The sequence below is a fragment of the Ipomoea triloba genome, chromosome 10 (assembly GCF_003576645.1).
Source record: "Ipomoea triloba cultivar NCNSP0323 chromosome 10, ASM357664v1".
NCBI lineage: Eukaryota > Viridiplantae > Streptophyta > Magnoliopsida > Solanales > Convolvulaceae > Ipomoea > Ipomoea triloba.
The window spans coordinates 5,373,151-5,387,664 of record NC_044925.1 but is presented as its reverse complement, the minus strand read 5'-3'; the positions used below and the strand labels follow the sequence as shown (position 1 = coordinate 5,387,664).

General features: G+C 31.6%; 1 protein-coding gene across 1 annotated transcript; it reads right to left on the bottom strand.

The window, feature by feature from the left end:
- Positions 1 to 1,394: 1,394 nt before the first annotated feature.
- Positions 1,395 to 2,162, bottom strand: LOC116031572 (glutaredoxin-C9-like). Its single transcript, XM_031273813.1, has one exon. The coding sequence runs from the start codon at positions 2,090 to 2,092 to the stop codon at positions 1,670 to 1,672; it is 423 nt and encodes a 140-aa protein (XP_031129673.1). The 5' UTR covers positions 2,093 to 2,162; the 3' UTR covers positions 1,395 to 1,669.
- Between the last annotated feature and the right edge of the window lie 12,352 nt (positions 2,163 to 14,514).

Below are 14,514 nucleotides of genomic sequence, written 5' to 3'. Positions count from 1 at the left end.
CTCCTACTGATTTCGTATAGAGTTGTTGCCAAGATCCAATATGAAAAAAATTCTCTTAACACTTTTTTATTTCATCTATCAGATTTGAACTCTTTATTTTAATTTATTCACATGAACAACTAAGTTGGTCATATGTGTGAAGTTTGAAAAAAAATATCAAGATTGAATCTCACCAGCGACGGTGGGTAGTGGACAGTAAACAAAGGTCTAGCTTTTGTGTTCAGCTAAGTTACCATAATGTTTTGTTGGGTCGGAGCGTGAGGGGCCTTTAGGGTTGAAAATTCAACCTTTGGGAAGAAAGATTTGAACTAGTTTTAGTTATAATATATATAGTACTTCGTATTATATGCACAGATCAAGATGGGACAAGTATTATTAAAAGGAATACATGTTCATAAATTAAGCGTGCCTTCAATAAATACACCTTTTTACATGCAAGGGGCATGACATTATTCATTATTTTCAAAATCTAATCCATAAATAAATATCTAAATTTAAATAATTAAATATTTTAAAAATTACATATATTATTTTAATATTATATATATATATATATATATATGCACACACAAACAGAGAGAGAGACGGGGGGAGACAGACACATTAAACATAGTAAAAGTTAGTTCAGAGGTCCACAAATCTCAAAAGTTTGACTTCAACTCCAAGCAATCGTCTGCTTGTTTTGCTTTCTTGTCTGTTTATCAGTTGGGAAAAAGAATGCTCTTGTTATGTAGTAACCCCATCAAATGAAAACCAAATTACCTAACAAATTCCTTTTTTTTTTTTTTTTTTTTTTTGGAAAAAAAAAAAACAGCNTTTTTTTTTTTTTTTTTTTTTTTGGAAAAAAACAAAACAGCTAAAATCTTATGTACCACACAATCATTTCTACATGATTCCATAAAAATACAAATCATCCTTTTCCATGCATAAAGTAGTTCATCTATTAAATTAAAGAAAGTACTATATATGATATAAGCCTTTTTCCCCAAAAAATTGAATACCCAACCGAGAGACGACTTAACCGTATGAACTTAATGTTAACTCATGTTGGACATAAGTGAACTTAATCGAAATCCTTGAGAGTGAATTCAACCGGAGTGCCAAGCATTCTACAAGAATTTTATTGTGTCTCGCTATTTTGACAGGAGAAGGTATATCATGATAACTCAGTGACTCAACATATATGGTCAATTGCGTGATGCCTGTGATCTGTCCACTTTAAGCATAATCCTCACACATGGTATAAGTACTCTCGTTAAGCGATCTGTATTAATTTAGAAAAGACATATATTGATTATGAATAGGAGAATACATTATAAAATTGCAGTAGGAATTAAAAATTGAAAAAAGAAAGAGGAAATTTTGATTAACATGAGAGGGAGAATTACATCGGAATATAATTAAAAGCCCTATATTAAATTATATTTTAGCACTAGAAATGAAAAGCAATTCTCCTACATAGGCACTATACTAACAGTAAAAGTTCAGAGGCTTTGATCATGCATGGTAGACATCTTCTGAGCTCTGATATTTTTAATGTTTGTGTTTGTCCCCTCAAACGCCCTGATATGATTCTCCCTCCCTCCCGGCCGGCATGCATAATAATAATAATATATTCTATGTTACTACAAACAAAAGCTGGTCATGTATGGGTTGGGATCAGATCATATCAGAGCCAGAGAGCTCCGGCGTCTTTAAGGAGAGGGACGAGAGTGCCGTTGATATGACAAGCCATGACGGTCTCGATCCCGCCCAAGAATTTGCCGCCCACGAAGACGGCGGGGACGGGCTGGCTGCCGGGGGTGGACCCCGCGAGCTTGAGGAGGAGGGCGTAGATTTGGCGGCCGTCGGCGTCGCGGTCGAGCTCCACGATGGTGGGGCCGACCCCGAGGCCGAAGAGGAGCTGTTTCACCACGTGGCACATGCAGCAGCCGCTGAGGGTGAAGATCACCACCGCGTTGCCGGAGGCCAGGAAGCGGACCCGCTCGTAGATTGACTGCATGCTCATCGCCGCCGCTAGCCCGTCTCCGGCGCCGGCGCCGGCAACGTCCATTCTAATCCGGGACGATGATGACTCTTTAACCACCTGCATTTTCTGTTCTGAGTTGATTTTTTTGTTTGCAAGAAGGAGATGGAGAGGTGTTTTTTGTTTGTGGTGTGAAACCAATTAATCCGGGGTACTGAAAGAAAGAGAGGAAGAAGAGTGATTTAAAGAGGGAGATTGGGGGGTGGGGGGGTGGTGTAGTGGTCGGGAGAGAAGGAGAGAGTAGATGAGATAGTAGCTGTACCCTGCAGATTCTGACGGCTGAGATCTCCCCTCTTTTACACACACCTCGCAGGTGTAGTACGACTTCTTTTTCAAGTCATGCAACTTTATGTTTGCATGCCTTTTCTCTCTCTCTCTCTCTTCACTTTTTGTTTTTGTAATTTTCTTTCATTTTCCCAAAAATTCAAATCCCTATTTAAAAATATTCTCCTGTAAACTTGAGGTGCGTGATTTATTTGGGAGAGATTTATTCATCCTTAACTAAACATTAGTAGTTTGATCATTGGCTTTGGAGACAACTATCCTATCCACTAGAGGTGCCTACAATTCAGCCAGGGATACACCCAACAAAACAATAGAAACTTTGGATACACCCAAAAAATGTGCTCGCCGGATAGATAACTTAGCCTAAGTTGTCATAGCTAATTGGCTCAAAAAAAAAATCAATAAAACATTCCCACAGGAGGTTGAATTTGTAATCTAGTGGTTACCAAACTACCGGTATGTGTAGATAAAAGATAAAAAAAAAAATTAAAAAGAGGGAGAGACACAGTATATTTAGTAGATGAAAACAGACTACATATTTAGTATAGATGAACATTAGTAAAAGTATTTCTTAAGATGGATAATATTTTTTAATAAAAGTATAAAAAAAAACTATATATAAAATGTATAGGTTTGATGGAAGTATATAAATAATTCAAAACCATAATATCTACTTGTGGCATAGTGTTTGGTTGAGAATTTTTGTACTCTACTATGAGATTTGATATTCATTATGATGTTTGTTTTCCTATTTTTATTATTCTACTATTAGATTCAAATCTTTGATAATTATAAAATTCACTACCCTTCTTCTCAACTCCCTTACTTTTGAACAATAGAATAAAAAATGTAAAAGACAAACAAGGGTCATTATCTATGCATTAAATATAAAATTTATTATATTATATATTTTTATATATTTATTTATTTCTCTCTTAATTAATTAATTATTTATTTAGATTCTAATTCATATTTACTACCCAAAAAACAAACTCCAACTACCATGTAGTGTAATAGTATCCCGATTACTATTCTAAATGGGTGGTTATAGGTTCGAACGTTTAGATTCTTTCGACTCAAAAGGTTTGAGAAAGTATAAAACATATACTATCTTATAAATAATCATGAGTATTTAAAAAAAAAAAAACTCTTTCTACCTAAATTCACTACTCCTTTCGTCCCATTTTGTTTATTTGGTTTGGTTAACGAGGTTCGACTGGAGTTATTTTTAATTCAATTTTTCATAATATTAAATTCAGTATTAGTATATAAAATTTATATATTTAGAAACTACATATTAATAGTATGAAACACAAAAAAATCATATTTAAAAGTAATTAAAATTACTAAAGAAAATAAAGAATGAAAAAGAGTTGATTTGACTAATAAATACTCCCACAGTCTCATTTTATATGTCATACTTACTATTTATTGGTCAAATTAGCTATTTCTTCTTTGTTTATTTTCTTTAGTATTATTTATTTATTTTTAAATTTGATTTTTTGTGTCTAATAGTACTTTTAGTGTAGTTTCTAAATATATAAATTTTGTATATTAATACTAAACATAGTATTATGAAAAATTGGATTAAAATAACTTCAGTTAAGTCTCATTAATCGAAATAAACACATAAAATGGGACGGAGTGAGTACTAAACAAGATTGATAAAATAAGACAAAGAAAGTACCATTATTAAATATTTGAATGCGATTCCCATGTTTTAACCGAACGCAACCTAGAATTTTTCAATAGAAAGTATCCCATGCAAGAAACATAAACTAAAGACACCAAGTGGATAAGGTTTGGTCTAAAAGAGAGCATATGTCGATGTTGCATGCATGTAAGGTGGGATTGAATTTTGTCATCATTAGTGAACTGTCATGTTGCTTTCTATAAAATTTGTTATGTAAATTCTAAAGAGTAGTGAAGTGTCATGTTGCTTTCTATACACTTTTTTATGTAAATTCGAAAGAGTAACTACAACAACAACAATAACAATAATAATAATAATAATAATAATAATAATAATAAATTTTTTTTATATATATGTGTCACTAAATTATATAAGATATTACATACTCTAATTAAGATTATCAAGGATTATACTCATTAAATTTTATTTTATTTCATTTTATTTGAATTGCAACCGGAATTCGTGTAATGAAATGTTTCACTATTATTGTTGTTGTTTCACTATTACTGTTTCTATACACAAGAGCCAAGAGGTTTAGGTCAACAATTTTACCAACATGAATAGGTTAAATTAATATCAAAACTTCTTTTAAAAATTTATTTTCGACTACTGATGGTGAAAATTTTTGACCACTTTCCAACCCTTACAGGGTTCGCGCATGGGCAGCTCAGTTAGTAACAGAGTGAAATTTGAGAAAAAAGACCAGAGATCGAGTCGCTTCAACCTCTCAAGTCTCAAAGTGAGGGGATGGGGGCTCCTTGTGTGCAGTAAGCAAAGGTCTAGCATCTATGTTAAGCTAAATTACTATAATTTACATTCTCTCAGATCAGATGCTAAGTTGGGCCTAATAAATTTTCAGCAATCTTTACAAAGAAGCTAACATTTTGTGCATATTGGACAATCCATAAACATGGTGACTACTATACCTTAGGTTCAAATTGATGTTTATATTTTATACACCTCGTAATAATTTTTACTCGTTCTTGGAATTACTGAAAAGCAATTTTGTGGATCTCAAAAGTGACGAGAAAAGTTGTCCGAGCCCAAATAAAATTTCAACAACGTTTACAAAAAAGTTAACATTTTGTGCATATTGGACGACAACCCATCAACAGGACGTGACTATCTTAGCTTCAAATTGATGTTTATATTTTATACACCCCATAATAATTTTGACTCGTATAATTGAAATTACTGAAAAACAATTTTGTGGATCTCAAAAGTGATGAGAAAAGTTGTCTGAACCCAAATAAACTTTCAGCAATGTTTCAAAATAAGCTAACATTTTGTGTATATTGAATGACAACCCAGCAACAGAGTGACTATTGACTACTGACGACTATACCTTAGCTTCAAATTGATGTTTATATTTTATACACGTACCCCGTAATAATTTTAATTTGTACTTGGATATAGGTGCTAGCATTGGGTGGGCATTATGAAACCATATTAAGTAAGGGATTAAAAATTCCGCCACCCAACACAACACTCCCCCAGGGAAGGGGACAACGGTGTTAGTTCAGGGACGACAGAGGGTGGTAAGTAGCTAGTAACAGTAATTAAGTAGAAGTAAGTGTAACCAAAGAAGAGGGGGTAAGTACTGGTAGAGGGTGACTTTAATTTTATTACCATCAATATATATAATTGCAGTGTTTAGGTGAAAGTCATTCGAATAATATGTGACCCAACTTTGACTAATCATTAGTGTTATAAACAATTTGAATTGATTCAGCAAAATGTTTCATCCTTGAAGATGAGTTTAATTAATATAATCTTGAAAGAATATTGTAAATGATGAGACGGCCTTCCAATTATCATAAACATATATGCTCATATATTGAAAAAAAAAAAAAGAGAAAATACATAGATATACCTTCAATTCTTGCAGGTATTCCCAAGGTTATGGCACTTGCTAGAAACATTGACAATCTAAAAATTAAGAGGATAGTAATTGAGCATATTATATCATGGACATATCTATAGGTCTTGCCAGATGAACTTGTCCAAAAAAATAATGTGCTATACATTAAAAATGAAAATGTATTATAATAGGGAGTGCTAGTTATACTATGCACATTGAACGATTAAACTAATATCTACTGTAAAAGTTAAAATAAGTAAATATTTAATATAATTTTTTTTTATATAAAAGTTAATTAATATAATATATTATTATTTTTTTTCAATATAATCAAAATAAATATTCCAACTTGTGATAAAAAGTAATAGTAAAATAGAGTATTATTTCAAATAGTTAGAATTAAAAATAAAAATTATGTCATAATAATTTCATTTTAAAGTTAATAAAGTCTTCTTAATGCTTTAAAAAAAAAAAAGATCTTCTTAATGTGATGATCATCGATAAATACGTAAATGTTAACTTATTTTTGTTAAATAAGTGCACAATATAGTATTACCAGTTGCAAGGTAATGTTGTCATTAATTATAATAATGCCCCTACATTTTTTTAATTTGATCTAATCCGTCCAATTTTTACAATTGTGTAAGACTGAAAAATGGTTCTTAATTTTCTCATGGGAGTGTGCTCTCATGTGATCCTATGATCCTAATCCTATATATATATATATATAGGGAGTTCAAGTGAGAATAATGCTTCTTGTAAAACATGTGTATTAATCTCATTTGTTTATCTGGATTGATCAATGATTAAAAATAAAATAAAAATGTTATGTAGGTACATTTCATAAATATTTTAAACTACTTTATCAAAATTTATAATATTTATGGAATTGATCGACGCATATAAGCTTTTAGGAGGGTTAAATGGGGTAAAAACACAAATTTTACTGTGGACCATGGTCCAAGTAGTAGCATGAAGTAAGTATCATTCTAATTATGCATCAATTTCACAAATTCATTTGACATTATTGTTCTATTTTTCAATTTCTTCATTTTTACACACATTAGTTTTGTTATAACAACACACAAATATCATTTTAATTCTACGACAATTTTATCCACACAGTACTGTGTGGAGCATTGTCCACTAAATAACAACCGGGTAAAATCTTGTTGGATTTGCATTTTATTTTTATTTTTATTTTTATTTTTATTTTTATTTTGGGTGATGTATTCATTAAGTGCGGCAAATTATACTGTGCACCACGTACCTAAACGACGTCGTTTTAAGTATTGTAGACTAATCGTCCGTTTTTTTTGGAAATCACGTTTCCCGTTTCGGCCGGTCTCTGTATTTATGTTAATATTCTGTGTATTCCAGGGAATCATTCTGTGTATTCTAGGCAACCGTTCTGTGTATTATAGGCAACCGTTATGTGTATTCATGTTAGTAACACATGTTGTGATTTCATGTTAGTAACACATGTTGTGATTTCATGTTAGTAACACATGTTGTGATGTGTTTGTGCATTCGAATGTTTAGGAGGATGAGTTCTGTGTATTTTGTGTAAATATTATGTGTATTCATGTTATTAACACAAGTTGTGATGTGTTTGTGCATTCGAATGTTAGGAGGATGAGTTCTGTGTATTATGGGCATCAATATTCTGTGTATTATGGGCAAACATTCTGTGTATTCTGGGCAAACATTCTGTGTATTCTAGGCAAACATTCTGTGTATTCTATATAATGATTATGTGTATTATAGATAATGAATTCCCTTGAGTCATTCGCGTCCACTAACATCTGTGTATTTTGTGTCAATATTCTGTGTATTCTGGGCAAACATTCTGTGTATTCTAGGCAAACGTTCTGTGTATTATAGATAATGATTATGTGTATTATAGATAATGAATTTCCTGAGTCATTCGCGTCCGCGTCTACTAACACCGAAACGACGTCGTTTTACGTACGTGGTGCACATTGCTATGTGCACTGTGGTGCAGGGTATAACGATTGATTAAGTGCCTAACAGGCCATTTATAGATAATAATGGGCCAACGAGTAGGTCCATTTATCACTCCAGAGTAATAAAAGAGCCCAAATGTGGATCAGCATTGAAGGCTTGTAGTCGTCCATCATCTATATTATTAGTTTGCTCATCAGCATATATAGTTCAATCATTATATCGTGGACCAGAGTCTACAATATAAATAGTAAACCCTACTCGATGATATAATGTATCGTCTAATTACACGAATCAACCTCTATTCTACATTTTTACACAATAACATCCACACCTCTAGTTATTTTACAATGTTTTTCTTTATTAATTTTTTGTCTGCTTTATTTATTATTCATTGGTGAAAGAGTAAAACTCATTTTTCTTTTATTATTTTAAAAGTATTTTTAATTTTTTTATTAATATCAAAAATTTAATAGTGCAACAAATTTTAATTATATACATAAGTTGAGTAGATGTATTCTTTTTTTGAATACTACAGACTCTATTACAATGCAGTATCTGTTCATAACTACTTTCTCAACCTATTGAAGCACAAGAATCAGTATTGCCTCCACTAAGACTCGAACCCACCACCTCCTGTATAAAGAGAAGGGTTTGAGTAGATGTATTCTATACGTTCTTTTAGAACTTTTAACTTAATGTAGTGTGAAATAAAATAGGTGCCCTACTTTAGACAGTCTTGTGCTCTCAAGTTAACAACATGTACCTGAACCCTTAGGTGGTGAGACTTCTTTGAGTTTCTTGAACAAGATTAATACACTCCCACATGATTGATGGGAGTGGGTTCGAGCCTCAATGGAGGCAACTTTGACTCTTTGTGCTTCAGTAGGTTGAGAAAGTAACTATGAACAGATACTACATTGTAACAGAATCAGCAGTACTAAAATATATATATATATATAATCACGTAATTTGCATAAGAATTTATACTTAAAGAAGTGATCCAATCTTCAAATTAGAGATACCTGCTACAATCGCCATGTCGTACTCTTATCAAGTAGAAACCCATATAGTTTAGATTAAATTTTAAAGAATGATCTATTTATTAAAATTGTAAAATTGCATGATAAATAACAACAATAACAACAATGATGATGATGTCTCGGTTACCATTCTAAATGAGTGATCATAAGTTCAAACTTCATGAGTATTCCAAACCCTAAGTGTAATACACTTTCATATTTGCAAGTGCAATGTTTTAATACTATATGCGCATTTTGTTAATACCAAATATGCATTCAGTAACAACTAAATGTGCATTCCTAGAAAATGATGAAAAGTGCATATTTTAGTGTTCAAGTTTGCATGGTAAAGTTTGTGATATAATTACAAAAAATACGACTACATTTTAAAAAATATATATATAATAAGATTTGTTCGATTCTTTCATATATAAGGCTGGGATTGGTTCTTAGCACTTTGGATTCACTTTCTGTCCATTATTATTAATAAAGGGAAAATGACATTTTTTTCTCCCTGAGTTATATGTATATAACTTTTTTCCCCCTGAGTTATTAAAGTGATTGTTTTTCCATCTGTGATGTTAAATTGACATCTTTGACCTTAAAAATAACTATTTCATTTATTTTTCTTCTTCAATAAATTATTGCTTATATGTTTGGATGATCACGATTCTGTTTGAATCTAATCGGACACTGTAACAATCATACCAAATTAAAATAGTATGGATAGTTCTGGTTACGATTCAGAACCGAAAAAATAAAATAAAATAATTGTTGAATCGTGAACCGAAACTGAACCGCAGTCATACATAATGAAAATGATCAAACACTTATTTTGATAAATCGGTTCGGTTTGGTTTCAATTTCGATTTTGAACCGCCACTTCAAAATTTATTTATTTATTTTTGTAAATTCTATTTCTTATTTTTAAAATAGTCTAAATTCAAAATTTATTTTATTTTATTTTTTCTGGTTCTGAATCATAACCATAACCGTCCATACTATATATTTAGGTTCAATTGCTATAATGTCCGATCATGTTTGAACTGAACCATGGCCGGTCTTCCAACATATAAGTAATAATTTGATGGAGAAGAAATATAAATGAAATAGTTATTTTTAAGGGCAAAAATACTAATTTAATATCACAGGGGAAAAAACCGTCACTTTAATAACTCAGGGGAAAAAATGCTATATACATATAACTCATGGGGAAAAAGTGTCATTTTCCCTAATATAAATTTAGGCGTGTTGAGATCATGGTATGAAACTATGAAAGTGGACCTAAATTTTTGTCCACTTATTCAAAATTTTTCAAGAGTACATATAGCTAATTTATATCTTATAGTATTATGAAAGAATTGACTTAATTACTCTTTAATTTTACTATAGTAACGTATTATATTTATTTTTAATTATTAATTTTACTATAGCTATTTTTTTTAATGAAAGAAACTTACAATGGTGTACATTGGGTAAACTCAACTCCTACGTAATAGTTTACAAATAACATATATAGTAGAGATAAATTGCACTCCACATAGAAAAGATAAAGTGCATTAAAACGACCATGAATAACTCAACTAAAAGAGTATATATAATGATTGTACGAAAATTATATTTCAATCTCCTTGATCACCGTATCCTTTTGGAGTAACCATATCTAATACTCAATCTTCTCCCTAAAGCTAAGGTTGAATTCCTAACCCCAAGGACCTCACACCTCGATTTAACAGAACATTTGGGAGCATGTAAATCACACTGACTCAGCAAACAGAATCAATATCGATGCGCACAAGGATCTGTCCACTTTAGTAATCTGTCAAAATTTAATACTCCGTATTTGATTATAGATTTATAGTGGTTCTTATGTTGCCACTTGTCGTGAGTTAAGTTCATCCCGGAGACTGAAGGAGGAGAATTTAGAGTTCCATACTTCCACTTTCGCTGCCATTCTTTTACTTCGCTGTTGGTATCATTATATTAATTATATTCAGTCATTGTCCTCATCTGCTCTGCTATTGATTTAATTTCTTATGTTTTATTTACTCAGTTATTGAATTTATATTGGTGCAGTCTCATTCTCTTGTTGTAGAAATAGGATTTATGTGTTAGGAGCCGAGACGAGGAGATAATTTTGAGAGACAACTGTTGCATTTTAGAATAGAAAATTTCGTTTGAAATTTTGAATATTAACACATTATACTATATTGTAATTTAAATCTTAATAACTCATCATTTTGATGTTTCAAAAAAAAAATCATCATATAGGTTGTAACTTTTGCACTTTGCTGATCTCGTTGGTATTATTTGACTAGGATTGTCATACACTCATACATAGCAATAATATTGTTACGTTCTTATATTTTCCTCTTCCTTTTTAATTAAAAAATGGTATAATTATTGTAGAGCAAAACAAATGATATTTTTAACCAAATAAACTTTATATATACAAATTATTGAGAAATTCAAAAGATGAGTCAACCCTATGAACCCCTATTCAAAATCTTACCAAGAGTAACGTAGGGAAATTGAAAAGGATCTTGATGAAACTCTAAAATCTTGTTTGGTTAAGTGAACCTAATCACGTTTTTTTTTTTTTTGAATACTACTGACTCTATTATAATGCAATATCTGTTCATAACTACTTTCTCAACTTATTGAAGCTCGAACCCACCACCTCCCGTATAAAGGGAAGGGTTTGATGCCACTGGACCACAAGAACCTAATCACGTTAGTAATATTCTTTGTTCAAAATCTTTTAGTCTTCACTCCTCAAGTCATTTATGCTCTTGCATCGCTTATTGCTTTCTTACACCACAGGATAGGCTTAGACTGTGATTTCCTAGTCAAAGTGCCCTTATATTAGTATGTGTTCATATGATTAATATGTTTCCCTTCTAGTGAATATATCTAAATGTAATAAATAAGAAATTGTTATGGCATGTTTGGTTGGATGGAAAATCAATTCTATGAAAAAGATTTTCCAAAAAGTTGAGTAAAATGAGTAATTATGTTGTTTGGTTGGATGGAAAATGTTTTCCATGGAATTTGACTTCCCAAAAAGAAAGGAAAACAAATTCTTTGGTTGAGATGGGTATTTTGTTTTCCAAAGAGATTGGGAAGAAAGTATAAGCCCTTGGACTATTTTACCCTCATCAAAATTGACTAATTACACATGTATATATAGTCAAACCATTAATTACTAAGAGCATATTGGTCTTTATATTCATAATTCCTTACCATTTCAAACTCAACCAAACAATGGAATTCATATTCCCAGTAATTTCTTTTCCACCAACCAAACAGTGGAATCTATTTTCCTGGTAATTTATTTTCCACGGAATTTGAATTCCATTTCCTTCAAATATTTTCCAGCGAACCAAACGAGCTGTTATTGTTAGATAAAACGTGAGGCCCAAATTCATTCACGGATCACTGCATCAATTTTTCCTTGGCTCCCACGTGTTTCAATGTTGAATACTCCACCACCATAATTTGCCATGTTTTTCTCCTCTTCTCCCAATGTTGAATCCCCAACTCCAAGGGCCCCCATGCCCCAGTCCGACAAATCATCTGGGAGGATGTAAATCATAGTAACTCAGGTTTAACCGAGTAGTAATTTTTACTATTCGGTCAACTCAGGTTTGGCCGAGTAATAAAGTTTTACTCTTCATGCGTAACATTTCGACAACTCTTCGTGGGTACTGCTCGAACTACTATTTGTGAGTACTGCTCGAACTACTCTTCGGAGTACCATTTTGGACAGTGTTAATTTTGATTCAAATGAATTAATTTCTAATTAATTCTAATTTATATTTTAAGAATTAACGATTATAACAGATGTGTTAAACTCCAAATTAAGTTATCAGTTACGAATGTTACAAATCTAAGTTTATTCTAGTAGTTAATGCCATGGTTTAATGCTATTAAATCATTCTTCTCCTGTAAAAGCTTTGGTGGTTGGCAAATTTTATTAGCCCATGGTTTTCACTTGAAAAAACATTTTTGTTTTCTCTCTTCCTCTCTCAACCTTTATCTTACGGAAAAACTATGCCAACATTTTCAAAAAGGAATTAAGTGTTTGCTTGTTGTTCTTGTTCATTGAGTTTTTAGTTTGAGTGTTCAAACTTTACGTTGCGATCCATTTTATCCCGAGAGACTGATGCTACAATACTCCTAGCACCCTTGAAAGGTAGCAAATTATTTTTAAGGAAAGTGTGTGCTACACACGATATGGGTCTTTCCTTGTTCTTTATGTCGTTGGGTTTATAATCTCATATTTGAAAATCCCCTCTCATTTATTTATTTATTTTATATAAATAAATTTGATTACCTTCGTTTCATACCAGATTGTTGTTGGGGTTATTTTTGTAATAATTATAAATCTCATTATTTTTTAATCATATATATATATATATATATATATATATATATATATATATATATATATATATATATATATATATATATATATATATCGTTAATTATGGAAAAAATTAAAAATTAGAAGATAAATTAAGTACAATCAGACTGTCAAAATCGAATCAAAACTGTCTCAAACTTGTCTTTGCTATTAACTACGGGGGGTTAGACCTCTCGTATATTGGCTCAATGGCTCGGCTACTCATTCTTGTTTGTCTCTTGTTAGTTCGATTAGTTCTTGTGCTATTCGTCATATTAGTCGGTCAGCGAATCAAGACACTCACACTTTAGCTAAGATAATTGTATCTCAGTCTGGCTGTTTGTAGTGGGAGGGTACTCCCCCGGACTGTTTGCTCAACATTTGTTTCAATTCGTAGTTTGTGTTGTTGGCTTTCAAAATAAAGAAGAGAAAATGAAAGAAAGAGAGGGAACAAAGGTAGTATTGAGTTGTCCTCACATGGGTGCATGTGAGGATGACCCACCATGGCCATGGGAAGGAGTGTAAAAATGACATGTACATCGTTTTCTCCAGACCTAGGTCTCTCTGTTGGGTTATGGTTTCTGCCTCGACACTTCTATTCCTACGATGCATGAACCCACCCACCCACCCACACCCTCTATTTGTATCCTTGTGTTTTCTTATATATTTATTATTAATATTATATGCTCAATCATTAATTCACGAGTATATTTGTCTTTATGCATTTGTATGCTGTTGCATGCATCTATTCACCATTTTTTCTTTTAGTTTATTTAATTTCTTATAAAAATTTAATGATCACCCAACATATACTAATCAAAAGGCTAAGGACGTCATTTCACTAAATTATACGGAGTATATATATTTTTATGTTTTATGATCATTATATTTTCATTTCTTTTAAAATTTACTAATCCTGCATCGAATTTGATTTTTTTTTCAATTTATCCAATTTAATATTCGACTAAAATATCAATCCAATTTAGAACAAATAGATAAGTTAGCAAAATAGGGTTGAGTTCAAATTATTATTATTATTGGATTAGATGGTAAAACTGGATCAATTTTGACTAAAGCTTCAAATTTAGTGTGAAATTATCAATTTTAAAATAAATGTATATAGTTTTGCCAATGACGTTGTGGTCTAGTGACACGGAGTGACTCTTTCTAATGGGAAGTCCTAGGTTTGAGCTCCGGTGGGGGCAGTATTGACTTTTTGTGCTTTAGTAGGTTGAGAAAGTAAAGTAGTTATGAACA